Raw genomic sequence first — 17018 nt, 5'->3', positions numbered from 1 at the left:
GATTATGATGGCTCTGACGTCTCGGCTCAACTGTAGATAGGATTGTGTAACGTAACGGGAGTTAATTGAAAAAGTAGCTCTGTTGAGCTCAGACAAAAAGCAAAAAAAAAAAACAAAAAAACAAAACGAGAAGCCTGGTCGGGTTCTCAGCTGTCAGTCATGCGTGTTGTCATAGCAACTCTGGCGGTGACCTCTGCTTTTTCCGTTCAGGGCGTTCAATTTACCGCCTCTCCACTTAGAATGAAAATAATTTAATTATACAGGCTAAGCTTCCCAAGACGATTATTATGACAGATTATCGTAGTGTGGTGATTGTGGTTGTTTCTGCTGTGCATTTTTTAAGCCTGGCTTTAACCAAATTTTCCAAACAGAGCAGGAGAAGGTTTTGCTGTGTATCACGTCAGTTTTGTCTTTGTAGTGCATTGAACTGTGTATGTTCCTTGTGCGTTCGTGTGTGTGTTTAACATGAGCTGAGAACTTTACAGAGCTGTGTATAGTGAGGATGTGTGAGGCGGTCTGGAAAATAAACACTCAGATGTTGCTGCAGTGCAATTCTGGAAAAAAGCCAAAAATTTATTGTTTGGACCAAAATGTAGCTTTTCTGCAAGTAATACGCAGTATCTCTGGGATTTTGGGATTTTTCGCTTGCAGAAATGAACGCAAAATCAAGCAAACTCTGCAATATTCCGTGGAACTTGCAATTTTTCTATAATTACTGCAGATTTTCTGGATATTTGGGCTGAGACGTGTCAGGTGACGTCATCGTAACACAACGCGCATTCATCCAAAGCCCTCTTAAAAGGTCTCATTTACCAACAAACATCACTTCAAAAGAGCACGTGAAACAATTATGTGCAATTGCGATTTCTCCAATTCAAGTAGTTTTCCACAAAAAGCAAAAAAACCACAACAATCACAAAAAAAAAAAACTCTGCTAAATCCTGTATGGACTGAATACGGTCTGAAATCTCTACTTTAAGAAAACATGAATATATTTTCCCAAAATGACGTGGAAATGTTTTTATTTAGGCTTCGTTCACCATGCTCGCCTTGTTGGTTAAAGAGCTAGTTTAACAAAGATGTCTAAAACCTCGCTAGCTACGTGTGATTTGCTCACAGTTTGATCGAATCGTACGATAGTTACGTGCCGTATTGAAACGGACTTAAGCGTAATCAGTTTGGCTTGTAATTGTGCACGGGTTCTTTACCTACGATGCTCCTGCCCCGCCATGTCATCATCAGAACAGAGAAGAGCACTTAACATGTTCTGTACAGACAACTCAACTCACCTTTATTTATATCCCACAGTTAAATCTTGGGCTAAATCCAAAACAGAAGCAAATCATTACTAGATGTTTTTACAAGACCAAATACTTCAGACATTTACAACAACAAATTTAGAAACAGAGCTCGGTGAACGACTCGGTGATTATTTCCACGCCAGTGTTAGCATGAACAAAGATCAGTAACATGAAGAGATGATGATGATGAGGCTGGGGCTTAAAACGGCACGAGTAACTTTTACCTCGGGTGATGAGAAAGAGACTGGTGTGGATGACTTTCTTAACCATTTGTCATTAATAAGGTTATTTTATTTATATATACTGTATATATGTAGAAGTAGGCAGGGCAGCTTTCAGTCTTTAAGCGCAAAAGAGAAAGATATTTCTGGTCAGTAAAGTGTGTCGTTTTCAGAAATATATAGTACAGAATGTCAAAATTTGATCATGTGAACGGTTTTCACCGATTTCTGACTTGAGCTTGGTGGTGGCATTGATACAGAACGGCTGGTTTTAATGAACAGAGAGAGAGAGTGTGTGTAAAATAAGCACAGAGGAAGGGAAATAGAGGAACCGCAAATTGGCTTTTTGAGGAAAATCAAACAGAGAAGTAAGGAGGGAAGGGTAAAAAAAGCTGACGAGGAGGAGGAGGGGACTTGTGTTTGACAGGATATACGAGTCTCTTCAGTGAGTGTGTGTACAGACGGAGCTGAAGCACATCAGTGCAGCTGTAACTCACATTAAGCACCGTTTTACGGTTTGCTGCGACACAGATTAATAGGAAAAACTCCAGCTTTCACGAGGACCGTTTGGCCTTGACAGGAATTTTGCCGAGGGGAAAAAAAACAACAAAAAAATAAAAACGCAGACCTTGAAATGTATTAAAGAACCAATTTTTTATATTTCAGTTAACGACTGTAAACGTCTATGTTTCTGCCCCGAGATGAACTGAAATCTCTTTATTTAATTGAAATAGCAAGTGCTTCAGTTTAGGAAAATCATTTTAAAACGAAGTAGCGGTTAAAAACAAATATATCGGATATGTATGGATATCGGCGGGTTTTGGTATCGGAAAAGAAAAACTGGTATCGTCCGTCGCTCCTCGTTTTTCTCTTCATTCTCTCTTTCTAAACGATTCTTCACCTTCTAAAGAAGTAGTGTTGTCAGATTGGGCCGTTTTGTGGATCATTTGATTCTGCTTTTTGGCGATTGAGGGGGAAAATGTGCTTAATTATAAATCTGAAAAGTCGTTCATTAGAAAAAGGAGACAAAGCGTGTCGGTGCTTATCTGAAGGGTGATTCACATGAAATTTAAATATTCTGATTTTTTTTTATTATATAAAAAATATATATATATAATTTTGTTTTGAGCAATATGATGCTTGTCATTAATTAGATCTGCAAAAATTCTGATCTGCATTTAAACTTTTCTCCCAAAGCTGTTGAATTCTCGATTCTGATTGGCTGACGGACTGTTCTGAAGCGCGCGATTATTTTTCAGTAAAGCAGCTAAAGTAGTTCCAGTCAGGTCTTGACCGCGTTACAGTTCCATATCACTTCGCCAAATTAACTGAATTAACGGAAAAGTACAGTGTTGTACAGTAAGTCCACACATTTAACAACAAACCAAATGACAGAAAATTTCCAGTTGCCAGAAATAAGTAATAATTGTTGACGGGACGTTTAATTATTAGAAAAATAATGTGCCCCTGAGGTGTTAATGCGGCTACGAGGCGAAACGGAGGCTTGAGCCATTGATATGCCGTTATTTGAGACAGAGAGAGAGAGAGAGAGACAGACAGACAGACAGAGAGAGAGAAACTGCAGTAAAGAGACAGAAAAGACGGTGAACAAGCATCAATATTTATTTATTCGTTGTATTTTCTGCGGTAATAAAAAAACGAAAACCCTTGTGAACAATTAGACTTATCTATATTTATTTTTTTGTTCTACTTTTATATTATCAGCATGAAACGGGAAAACACCGTGAAGTCTCTCTCTCTCCTATAACTGCACATCAATGGCTCAAGCCTCCGTTACTACTGTAGCTCTTAAAATGAAGTTTTGGAATGAAGTTTAACGGAGGCTTGAGATGGGGTGCGTAATAAACTAGTTCCACACACAAGAGCGTTTTAAGGACAAAAACCTGACAAATGTCTTGAAACAAACCATCAGAACAGTGTTTCGAGGTGTGGTAACTGTGGTATAAGAGGAACAATTGACACCGGGCAGTCGAATTATTAGAAAAGGCGTAACGACCACCTCAAGAACATGGTGGGGAAACTGACTAAATGACGAAGCTAACCCTTTAGCACCAGAGATCTTTACCTCAGGCGCAGGCACCTGTACGTGTCGCGCGCCGCTCGCGGATTTCCCGCCTCCGCTCCCCGCAGCCCACGCACCTCGTTATCATTCCCTCAGACTCCACACCGCTCGCGCCTTTCTTTCTTTCTCTCTCTCCCTCTCTCTCGCTCTCTCTCTCTCTCTCTTTTACGCCTAATTCATTTCGTCCAGGTGGGACCGACGTTGTCTTTGTTGTCACGTGTGGCGCGGTTCCGGTTTAAACCTGTTTTTTTGGCGCGTGTCTCTGCGGTGAGTCTTCTCAGCTTTTGTTCGGGTTTCAGCTGAACCGTGTGTGTGCGCGCGCGTGTGTGTGTGTTTGTGTAACCAGTAATCCACCTGTGTCTGTGTACAGCCCTTTTGGCACTGTATTTTATTTTATTTTTCAATTTGCATGAGAAAATAATGATAAAATATGGTTGCATGTGTGTTCTACATCTAGATTTAGTAACTGCTTTAGAGGAAAACTTCACTCCAAGACACATTAAAGATGTTTTTGTGGAAATATGTCTGATGTACGTAGCGATTCTGGCATGAATCTGTTGCTGTGTTTTCGTTATTTCCTGTGAGACGTCGGCGTTCGTGTCCCGCCCTGACGTCACAGCAGGACACAGTTATGGCCGTTTAATAAGAGAAAACATTTTCGGTCTATTTGCCAACAGTCGCCGACACTTTTACACTTCGCTCTTTAAAAAAAACAAAACGAAAGAACAAAAGCTTCTTTTCCCTGTCATCATTTTCCAGCGATCCAGCAGAAATAGACGCAGCGGAGACATCAGACATTGGGCTCCCAGAATGCAACGTGGCGATACGACTCGGTCGTGCGGAAGAGTTAAAGAAGAGAGTCGGCTCGGCTAGTTAGATTTACATGATGGTGAGCGTGAAAGTTGAGCAGAGTGTACAGATGAGAGAGCCGGACAGACTAAAGGACTAAAGCGCCGCTGCATCACTGTCTGTAGGTAGAGTTGAGGAGGTGAGTGCATTATGCTGCATTCGACTTGCATCAGAAGTGAGAACTCAGAATTACGTCATTATCGACCTCCATGCTGTCAAGCTACAAAGTCGTGGGGGGAAGAAACATGGACGCCACGATATTCGTTGACAAAAAACTAGACATCTAATAGTGATGAGTGATGTATATCTTCCTCCTCAAAACAACGAACTGTAGAGTCAGTGTTAAAGATTTAACAAGCGAATACGTCTGTGTTGATTGATCTCAACTTGTACATGCTGTATAAATGATTTAAAGTTAATTAGTCCTTTTTTTGTTTACATACTGGGGGTGGCCATTTTGATTTGCCTTAACTTGCTGAACTCAGGATTGAGGAAATCCTAGGTTCCTGAATAGGAATTCTGAGTTGAGGCAGTGTTTTCTTTAGGGGTTTTTTTCCCTGGAGTTCGGAGGTTGGAAATTATGAGCTACAACCTTTTGGCGAATGGCATTGTGGGTAATGTAGGAAACCGTTAACATAACTGCAAATAGACCAACACCTCAATGAACGACGTTCGAAAAATCTGAATTTAATCACAAAGTAATTGTAAGTACTATTTTTTTAATCACAGGATAAAAGTGATCAGTCAGGAGAACTGTAGGATTGATATGAAGCCAAGCCATGCCAGGTAGCGTAAATAAATGCGCCCTTACAGCATAACAGAGCCACCGTGTTAATTTGTTCTCACTCTATACAGCGTTAAAGGCTATACTGTATAATTTTAGCATATTTATTTATTTGTTTATTATAGTTACAAGCATAATTCACTGGTTGAGGTAAACCATTTTTTTCTCAAACTCTTAAAACAGTTTTGTCAGTCTTAATACAGTTTTGATTAAACTAGAAAAAAGCTGCTGAAAAACTTCATACAAAGCTTTTCAAATCACAGCGAAAATGGAAAAAAGTGGAAAGTAGTAAACAGCTCTAACGGCTCCGATAAATAAATAACGGTGAGATAAAATAAATAAATAAATAACTAGAGCTGGGGAATATGATGGTATAATATCGTTATCGTTATACCATCAATGATGTGTTTAAAAAAAACATTTTGAGATTTATGGAAGCAGCTGATTTGATAGTAAAATAAAAAAAAGTTTTCGTCTCATTAAATAGTGTTACTTTTTAAAATGAATCCAAAAATATTTTCAATTAATTTATTTTCTTTAGACATTTAATAAATTCGGCTTTTCACTTTTTTTTCATTGCTTTCATTTTCTTGCTTTGTTCCGAGTTTTGTTAGAAAACCTTTATATTGTGGTATATGTACGTATATGTGTATACCCATGCCGATAGTACGAGTTCATCTAGTACTAAAAAAAAGCTTTTGAAATCTACAAGCCTTAAGGGTATTTCGGTACAACCGTACAACAGAATGAGCCCCTTTTACAAAGGGCTCCAGGAAGATAAAAAACCTTAAACTATACAGAGAATATGTAAATAGGTTCATGGTTTATTTATTTATTTGTTTGTTTGTTTCTTTATTTGAGATAAATGCTACTTTAAACCACACGTACAGCGAGTCAGTTTAATTGTTCATTTTTCTGATTTATTGTACGAGGGCGAGTCAAATGAAAACCTTATTATTATTTATTTTTATCTCGCATGGTTTATTGCAAATCGGTGTCACAAAAGTATATCATTTTTCCTCATAATCTCCATCTTGTTCAATGCCTGTGTTCCAGCACTTAATGTTATGTTGCACTTTTAAGGTTTTCATTTGGCACATGATTTAAGCTTTAAAAAATAAGTAAATAAATGTATTCATTTATTATTGCGGCTTGAAGCGAATACATTTTTCCCCGAGTGCGTTCATTTATTTCTCCTTCTCTCTGTGTGCTGGATTCCCCCCCATTTTCCTTCACCCCATCTTTTATCCCTTTCTCTAGTCTTGCTTCATCATTTTCTAATTATTTTGTTTGTTTCATTACACACACACACACACACACACACACACACACAGCTGTCGTGGCCAGGCCACAGATTCACCACACGGCACACACGGCCATTTCTCCCCCCACCCTGAGGGAAGAGGGGCATGGGGAAATGAAGCAGCGGACCGGTGATCATTCCCATATGTCGCCCCGGCAGCACCGAGGGGACTTTGGCAGATCGTTCCTGGCTTTTCCCCTCTTTTTAATCTCGCTCACTTACACTGCCCTCCAATTTAGTCATATGAGAGTTATTTAGGGTGCGCACACACTCACACACACACACACACACACACACACACACACACACACACACACACACACTTCAGAACATGCCCACACATACAAAACTAGCAAGCTTTATTCGGTTGTCTTTTGTGTTCTTTTGTCTGCGCAGTGTATTTAGCATATTGTGACCTTTACGAGGATGCGTTCGTGCTCGATTTTTCACTCATGAAGCAAAAGCGCATAGAAAACAGCTTCACACTGCTGTGCTTTCCTTCACCTTATTTCCTTCCTTTCATTCACTACTCGTCTTCATTAGTTGCTTGAGCATTTCTGTATTCCTGATGATGGTGAACAACCTCTCTGCATGGTTGCAGTCTCGCATTCGGACTATACAGTTTAGTGTTCTGGTCAAATTGAGTATAACGGGACTAGGTGATATGACAGTATAATATTATATAATATAATATAATATCGATATTGTCCAACCAGCTAAAATGTATTAGTTCCTAGAAACCTAAGTGATAAGGCTAAAATAATATAATGGAATAACATATGATAAGCAAGTTAGCTAGTTAGTGAACACTTTTATCAGTCCATACTGGATTTTTCTGAGTTATTTGTGATTATTGTGGTGAAAAATGGTCGATGTTGCTGCAGATTAAAAAAATTAAAAATTCCTGGTGCTTTTTTATTTATTTAGGAAAACTACTTAAGTTGGCCAAATCGGAATTGTTTTGCAGTCTTTCTGAATGCCGACGTCACATGACGTGTCTTGGCCCAAATCTGCAGAAAATCTGAGGTAATTTTGAAAAATTGCAGGCTCCTCCGAACGTTACTGAGTTTGCTTGGTTTTGCATTCCTTTCTACGATCGCAAAAGCACAAAAAATCCTCGAGGAACTGATTTACGATCGTTGTCCTCTTTGTAATGTAGCACATCATGTTTGCGTGCTTGGCAAAAACGCAGCTGATCGTGACCGAGACGTAGTGTTTTGTCCTCACGTCACACGTAAAATGTATTATTAGAGTCTGGGTAGTGTCTTTATTTTCAACATGAGCTGACTGCATGGTAGGGCTGGGCGATATGACTGTGAGACATCGATACACTATTATTACACGAGATATCGTTGTATCATGATATCTTTTTATTGTTATTTTTTAACTAACTGAATTGAACTGAATGGAAGCAGGTGATTTTTTTGTACTTAACCTTTAAAATGACATACAGCGGGGGAAATGAGTATTGAACGCGTCAACATTTTTTTCAGTAAATATATTTCCAACGAGGCTGTTCACATGAAATTTTCACCAGACATCAGTATTAACTCAACAAATCCAGAAATATAAAGAATTCACAGCATTAAAGTCCGTAAATAAAGTTATGTGTAATAAAGTGGAATGACACAGGAAAAAAAGTATTGAACATGCTAAGAAAAAGCAGTTCTCCAAGGTAAGATAAGGCAAGGAACCAGCTGAAATCTGTAAGTAATTATACCCATAATAATATCAGCTTGGTTAGTAAATTGAAAGTCTATATAAAGGCTTTTCATCATCAATAAAGATTAATGAGAATGTTCCAGAAGCAGCCATGCAAGCCCATGGCATGACACTACCTCCACCATGTTTCACAGATCAGCTTGTATGTTTTGGATCATGAGCAGATCTTTTCATTCTCCATCACTTCAGTAGAGGTTCATCTTAATTCCAGTACTTTTGTGGCTCATTTCTGTTTGTCTTTCCGATTCTTACTGCTCACAAGTGGTTTGCATCTTGTAGTATGGCTTCTATATTTCTGCTCTCGAAGTCTTCTTCGAAAGGTGGATTGTCATACCTTCACCCCTGCCCCGTGGATGTTGTTGGTGATGTCACTGAATGTTATTTTTGGGGGGTTTTCCTCACAGCTCTCACAATGTTTCTGTCATCATTTAATAAAAAAAAACAAAAACAAGTATAAACAAAGTTCTTAGTTTTCCTTCATGTTGTAGTGCAGCACGTCTGTTTTGAATTCGGAAACGAATAGCACAGCATTAGCGCGTGTTGTAAAGTACTTTTTCTTTCTTTTCTGGTTGTTAAACCTACTTTTCCGTTCTTCTGTTTACTTTCAAATGATAGTTTTGTCATGTCTTCACCCCTATGTGAATTGGGGAGCGTTTCGTGTGAACTTGGTTAGTGATGTCATGAAATAAGCAACAGCTTAAACCCATCATGTCCGACTTGTAAATTATTCAAGGATGTTGTGGTAACCGCAGACTTTTAGCTACAGAACGTTCTTGCTCAGCTTGTGTTCTACAGAACCGCTAACGAGAGACAAAACTGCGTTTGCTGTGGTGTATTATTTGGACGGGTTTGGTTACTGGTGAATAATTGCTGTAAATAAAAAAATAAATGACTGAAATAGCACCTTTCGCTATATGTCCTGGCTTTTAAAAACAAACAAACAGGTAAAGGAGTAGACACGAATTTTACATTGGCACTACAGTTTGGTATCTTTAGAGAGACTTGCTCCACATTCTAACTTCGAGATCTTCTCCTTTGCAGTCACCATCCCTAAGCCGCTGTCCGCACCTTCTTCTTCTACTTCCTCCTCCTTTTCGTCTTCGCCGTCCAAGCAGACGCGGCGCTCCATGCAGTCTTCATACCGCCTGCCCACACCGCTCCCCCCTCTGCCCGTGAGGAAGGGCGTGAGGGGCCGGCGACCCAAAAGCGAGACCATCGCCCTGCTCAAAGCCCTGGCGGCATCGTCAGGCGCTCAGAGTCCAGGGGCCCAGATGAGTACCACAGCGCCCGAATCTGCCCCACAGCTTGTCCCACGCCCTCACAAGAAGAGAGGACCCAAACCAGGAAGCAAGGTATGTAACAAAGGTTGCAGCATTATGTTCGAGGAAAATAATCAGCAACATGGTAGTGAGATATTAACACTTTAAAGTTGGTTATTTTTCCAATGTCAGTATGTCCCCAGTTTGTCAACGATTCCAATTTTTTTTTATATGTTCATAACTACATTTAATGTTGTGAAACATCCAATGAAGTTGCTTGTCACTGTTGTCATTTATGTTGTGGCAGCTGTAACAGTCGTTCCTTCACCAGCCTCTTTTTCTTGTTTTTTTTTGCTCATGAAGCGATAAAAAGACAAAAAAAATGTCACAAATGGCAGCTTGTCATGTAGGGCTGGGCGATGTGACAAAAATCTCATATCACGATACTCGGGGAACGTTTCGATGCGTAACACAATATTCAATTTAGCTAACAAACTGTCCGCAAAACAGTTGTAAAGTAAACCAAAAAAAAAAGTATTAAACTGAGTTTGACGATAGTTTTCTTTAATGCCTACATAGACAAAGAGGATTACGTTTTTCAAAAATATTACATCAATTCAGTACGATTTCATTTGTAATTATCTCGGAAAATTGTATTCCGTAATCGTTTATCACGATATCTGTGTTATATCGATATATTGCCCAGCTCTATCGCCATGTCAAGCCGTGCTGGAAAGCTTACTGATATGCTGACAGTGAAGACCTCATCCATAAATGCAAGATAGGGCATCTCATAAGATGTTTTTCTTTCTTAAATAAACATCATCATCATCATCATGATGTCCATCCCACAGCTCTGTGCACTATCTCACACAATAGGATACAAATCAGTGGATGTATATTATGCTTGTGTTGTTTTTCACCCACAGTCATTCTAAAGTGGATATACTCTGCCTTTTTTGTATACACAAACACACACACAAACACACACACACACACACACACACACACACACACACAACCAGTCAAAAGTTTGTGGACACACAGTGTATAATATAATATTGTGTGTGTGTGTGTGTTAGAGGAAGCCCAAACTCCTGCAGAGCTCCTTGTCAGCACCAGCAGGTTCAGACTCCAGACTTCCGTCTTCTCAGGTGTCTAGGGACGGCCTGCCTCCACTGAGCTCTCCATCCTCCGTGGTGTCCACAGGTAAAGCCTGAAGACATAGCCGGCTCAGTAAAACCAACCATCATACACACACACACACGGCTCACTATGAGGCACAGCCTGTTTCTATAATCTGTATTATCTCTGTCATAAGACATGTCAGTTTTTTAGGATAAAAAATAATCATCTTTGCAGCACAAATCTTGTATTATTGTTATATAATAACACCGTATCTCTGCATGTTTTAATCGTCTTATTCCACTTTATATATGTATTATTTATTAAAATGTTTCATTTAAACCTGGTATGGAAACCTGACATGTGGCTGTTCGCGTCTCTTTTTTTTTTATTTTTAAAGTTCACTTCTGTCTTTCTCCGTCTCGTCTTATCTCTCAGTGTGCGTGTACGTGAATAAACACGGGAACTGTGGCCCTCATCTGGACCGCAAGCAGGTGCAGCGGCTGCCAGATCACTTCGGACCCGAGGCAGTGAACCTGGTGCTGCAGCAGACAGTGCAGGCGTGTTTGGACTGCGCCTATCAGCCCAAAGTGCTGCTGGGATGCCTGCAGAATCAGCCAGATGGTGGAGAGGTGGTGCGAGGTACTCGGGCTGTTCTTTTATCCCAGAAAACCTCAACTTCCTGTGCAAAACCCGATATGACAGGATTCGTGTGTTCCGAGTATTGTACAATTAACTGTTTACGCGCTGGTTGGTTTTAGTAAAATCCGGTCTAGTAAATTGTGCATGAATGAAATTATTTCTATCATATAGAGATTGTTTTTTTTTATTATTAGATTCAATTATATTCGGAGACCTCATCAAAACTTGAAATAGAAAAGCTATGTTTTTGTCAGGGGACGGTTCTGTACAGGGTATAGTGACTTTATTTATTTATTTTGTTTTACACTTTTCTGGCCACTTTTCAGGATCTTGTCAGTTGCAGTTTGATCCACATCTCCACACTTCTGTGTTTACGCTGGTTTGTCCCTTTAAGTTGTTAAATTCTCCATGAAATCAAAATGTAAGTTTTCTGGCTTTACGTATGAACATGTTAGCCATAAGGTTATCATTAGTATCTATAAAACTCACATTTAGAATATACCGTATGTGCATTCAGAATTTACAGTCTCTCTTTACCACCAATACGGCTCAATGGTTTTGATGACATCATCCTGCACTTCAGCTCCTTCATCAGATTTTCTGTCCAATCAAATGCTCTCTAGAATCTGAAGTGTCCCGCCTCCAACGTAAAAAAAAAACCCACGGTACTAACTGTCAAGTACGTCTTAGCCCGTGCTGTGAGGTAAAGCAAATTGTTTTTGACTATTTAAAAAGGGTGAGGAGCCACTCGATATGTCCCGCCTCGACTTCCTGTTTCAGTGACGACTCCGTCAGCACATCAAACAACGCCGCGCATTTCAAGGCTTTAAAAGAGTTTTGTGTGAAACGGGTTCATTGCTGAGTAAATGACAGTCCCATGTGTTTCCACTGCAGTCGTTATCATATCTTATCGCATTTTTTTTACCTCGCTCCTCGTCCAGTGCGGACGGACGGAGGAACACGGACGGTGAAGCTGCCGTCGGCGTCCAGCGCCGCATTTGTTCTACGATTCCTGGAGAAAGTGTGTCGACACCTTCAGTGCGATAACCTGTTCAGCAGCCAGCCGTTCAGCCCCTACAGCAGCTACGACAGGAGCAAGTCAGGTGTGTACGCTGCCTCACCACACACACAGACTCTCTCTCTCACACACTCACACACACACACACATATGTATGTATATATATATATATATATATATATATATATATATATATATATATATATATATGTATGTATATATATATACACACACACATACACACACATACGTATGTGTGTGTGTGTATATATATATATATATATATATATATATATATATATATATATATATATATATATAGTGTGTGTGTGTGTGTGTATGTATGTGTATATATATATATATACACATATATATATATATATGTGTGTGTGTGTTTGTGTGTATATATATATATATAAAAAACAGATCTATCAGGTATTACTCGAACTGGGATGTGCTTGCTTCGTTGTGTGCAGTGAAAGAGGAGATGTCAGAGGCGCCGGCACTAAACAGAGGAGTAAAGCGAATCTCTCGAGACTCTCCGCCGTACTCCGCTCCCCTGTCCCCTAAGATACTCCACTCGGATACACACCCTTCCGAAGGTACTGCGTAAAGTGTGTGTGTATGATTATGTGATTATGCTAATTTCTGTGCGTAAGGTGCTTGAGTGAGTATAATAGTAGTTATTCACTATATAATATACAAAAAAAAACGTCATTTGTGCATGTGTGTGTGTGTGTGTGTGTAGCTGAGACCCTTCCCCCTGAAGAAAACGGTTTACTCAAAGAGCAACGCTTCATGGACTCCGCCTCCAACTCCATGACACCCCGCCCACAGACGCTACGAAGCACCTCCGAATACCAGTCCCAACCCAGCAGTCCATACTACCACGGCAACGGCCCTCCCTTGCGTCGCCACGCCTCCAACCCCCCGACTCGCACCCACAGACGAGTAGAAGGTGCATGTCATGACTTAATATGGTAGCTGAACGCATGCAGGCCAGAATTAACACTACAACTGTTGAATTTTGACTTTTAAAAACGCCTTCTAAGCCACGCCTCCTTCACTAAGACCACACCCACTTTGTTGTTTCTGAAATGTTTTCATAGATGTACAACCATATCGAGACTCGTGCACTGGAATAGATCAGTACTTTTCTAGAACATGATCACTACTTTTAAATCGTATACGGGTTCCTTTTTAAGTAATGTATATTTCTGAGCATAAATATGCAGTAGCGTCAGATCCATGAGCATATGACAGTCAGACAGACACACACACACACACACACACACACACACACACACACACAAGGTTTATGCAAGGCAGGAGTGAGTGCATTAGAATAATCTTATTAGCTTTGCTGCAGATCAAACGTCCTCTCAGCTCGTGTCCTCCGGAGGAGCCGAGTTCAACCAGAACTTCTACAGCGTGCCTGCATGTGTGTGTGTGTGTTAGCATGTGATAGCTGTGTTCTGGTACAGGCTGCAGGTGGTGGTTTAGCCGTGGGTTGCTGGTGCTTTAAAGATAAGCTCCTAAGAGATTAGGCATGGTGGTGACATTAAACAAATTTCTCATAGAGCTATATTCAGATATACTCTCTCTCTCTCTCTCTCTCTCTCTCTCTCTCTCTCTCTCAAGCTGCCAGCTCCACTACAGGTCCAGATGCAGCAGCGGTGGAGTGCGAGACTCCCAGAATTCCCAGCGGCAGAAGCCCTTCTTCCTGGTCTATAGAGGAAGTGATGCAGTTTGTGCGAGACGCAGACCCGACGGCGTTGGCGCCACATGCTGAGCTGTTCAGAAAGCATGTAAGTGTTTCCGGAAAAACTATTAATCTATTTATCTTGACTTATATTTTTTTCTTATACTAGCTGGGATCTTCATGCAGGATTTCTTCTTCTTCTTCTTCCTCTTCTTCTTCTTATTGATTTAACCTCTAATACAGAGACAGCATTTCCAAAATACCATCTTATTCACTATTTCGGATTACTACACAGGGCGTAATTGTGTTCGAATAATTATGCAGTGCACTTCATTCCCAATTTCAAGCATTCAACCATAGACTCCAGTAAATCACTTTCAGGACACATGCTTAAATTTTTATGTATATATATATATATATATATATATATATATATATATATATATATATATATATATATATATATAAAAAAGCAAAACGGGGTCACTTGGCCAAAAAAAAGTGTACTTTGATAGGCCCACACATTTTAGGAGAACTCATAGTATTTAAACAGTGATGTTTGTCCTGACATCCCAGCTAATGTCATCAGAGAGAAACAGAAAGACAAACAGAGCGACAGATAGAAGAAAGACATGCCTGCTGAGTGAGGACATGCGTCATCAGTGTTTAGACTTCACCTGGCAGCGTCCCCCCAAAACAGAGCTGGTCTCTGGACAACATCACTTCTGCATCATGCACACATGCACGCACACACACACACACACACACGTTTATTCTTTCTGTCTCGCTTCCTCTAACACACCCTGACCCTGAGGCTGCATCAGGCTACGTTTCACTCTGCTGTATTGTGTCTTTATAATGTTTCACGTAGGCCTAGTATCACAGCACATGGGTTGGCATAAGACGCACTGTCAGTTCTGACTATGGGATAATGTTAGAAATGCGTTGTTCATAAACATGCCACTGTATATGTGAAATTTTTTACACCAAAATAATGCTTAAAAGTATACGAAAATTGTGAAGCTGACCATCACGGCATCAGTTGAACAGGTGTGTGTGTGTTTGTGTACGGCAGACAGAAAACCTAGGAGGAAATAATGATAATATGTGAAAGTTACGCTCTGTCGTCCTGTAAATGGAACTCTAAAAGTGCTAAAATGAAGCAGCATAGGATATATGGTATATACGGTGTATAGCAGTTTATAGCTGTGTATTGTGGTGTATAGCGGTGTACGGCTGTGTATTATGGTGTATAGTGGTGTATAGTGGAGTATTGTGGTATATAGTGGTGTATAGCTGTGTATTGTGGTATATAGCGGATTATTGTGGTGTATAGCGGTGTATTGTGGTGTATAGCGGTGTATAGCTGTGTATTGTGGGGTATTGTGGTGTATAGCAGTTTATAGCTGTATATTGTGGTGTATAGTGGTGTATAGCGGAGTATTGTGGTGTATTGTGGTGTATAGTGGTGTATAGCTGTGTATTGTGGTGTATAGCAGTTTATAGCTGTGTATTGTGGTGTATAGCGGTGTATAGCTGTGTATTATGGTGTATAGTGGAGTATTGTGGTGTATAGCTGTGTATTGTGGTGTATAGCGGTGTATAGCTGTGTATTATGGTGTATAGTGGTGTATAGTGGAGTATTGTGGTGTATAGCGGTGTATAGCTGTGTATTGTGGTGTATAGTGGAGTATTGTGGTGTATTGTGGTGTATAGCTGTGTATTATGGTGTATAGCGGTGTATAGCTGTGTATTGTGGTGTATAGCTGTGTATTGTGGTGTATAGCGGTGTATAGCTGTGTATTGTGGTGTATAGCTGTGTATTGTGGTGTATAGCGGTGTATAGCTGTGTATTGTGGTGTATAGCTGTGTATTGTGGTGTATAGCGGTGTATAGCTGTGTATTATGGTGTATAGTGGAGTATTGTGGTGTATTGTGGTGTATAGCTGTGTATTGTGGTGTATAGCAGTGTATAGCTGTGTATTGTGGTGTATAGCAGTGTATAGCTGTGTATTGTGGTGTATAGCAGTGTATAGCTGTGTATTGTGGTGTATAGCGGTGTATAGCTGTGTATTATGGTGTATAGTGGTGTATAGTGGAGTATTGTGGTGTATTGTGGTGTATAGCTGTGTATTGTGGTGTATAGCAGTGTATAGCTGTGTATTATGGTGTATAGTGGTGTATAGTGGAGTATTGTGGTGTATTGTGGTGTATAGCTGTGTATTGTGGTGTATTTATTTTCGGTTAATCGGATGGGGCGGGGCCGACTTTCAGTGACTTTTTTTGTTTGTTTATTTAAAATGAAATCCTCAAACTGAGTGTTACAAATATAAATTCAGAATAAAACTTTATACAACTGTTTGTCCAAAACAGAAAAGAACCCAACACACACACACACACACACACACACACACACACACACACACACACACAAGAATATATATTATTAATTTAGAACTGTAGTTTAATTCTGAGCTTTTTGTGAATCCATAAAAAAATAATGCATAAGTTCTTATATATAATATAAATATAAACTAACTAAATTAGTTAGATAGATAGATAGATGAATAGATAGATAGATAGATAGAATTATTTTTTATGGATGCACAAAAAGCACTGAATTAAACTCCAGTCCTAAATTAATAATAAAATCTCCCTTTCACTGCACCTTGTGGTTTCTGTTACTCGCTGCCTTTAGACATATTATTTTACTTTTGATCATAATGTTTTAATTAGACATTACAGATACACTCTGTATCACCGCTTCTGCATCGTGCATAAGGAGCAACGCGGTCTCGTTACTAACACATCACTTCCGTTATAATAAACAACAGAATTTACACTGCAAGCACGCAAATACAACAAATAATGACAATAAACTGGAATTAAATTAAACCTTTTAAGCAACTCACGACCGCATCACTGTCATGCTTCCGTGCTCCACAAACTCCGTTTTATAAAGTTTATAAACCTTGGCGGTGTTTAATATAAAATGCTACCTGCCTTAGA

At 39.7% G+C, this 17018-nt stretch overlaps 1 protein-coding gene across 1 annotated transcript in view; it reads left to right on the top strand.

Moving 5' to 3' along the window:
• LOC108275918 (sex comb on midleg-like protein 2) overlaps nt 1-17018 on the top strand; it is a 42755-nt gene that overhangs the window by 20582 nt on the left and 5155 nt on the right. Inside the window, exons 8-14 of the mRNA XM_017487051.3 lie at nt 9305-9615; nt 10605-10731; nt 11086-11289; nt 12231-12392; nt 12784-12909; nt 13056-13265; nt 13949-14115. Coding sequence (XP_017342540.1) covers nt 9305-9615; nt 10605-10731; nt 11086-11289; nt 12231-12392; nt 12784-12909; nt 13056-13265; nt 13949-14115 — 1307 coding nt within the window. The remainder of the gene's footprint in view (nt 1-9304; nt 9616-10604; nt 10732-11085; nt 11290-12230; nt 12393-12783; nt 12910-13055; nt 13266-13948; nt 14116-17018) is intronic.

The sequence above is a fragment of the Ictalurus punctatus genome, chromosome 15 (genome assembly GCF_001660625.3).
Source record: "Ictalurus punctatus breed USDA103 chromosome 15, Coco_2.0, whole genome shotgun sequence".
Classification (NCBI taxonomy): domain Eukaryota; kingdom Metazoa; phylum Chordata; class Actinopteri; order Siluriformes; family Ictaluridae; genus Ictalurus; species Ictalurus punctatus.
Note: the sequence above shows the minus strand (reverse complement) of the source record. Positions and strands in the feature narration are given on the sequence as shown.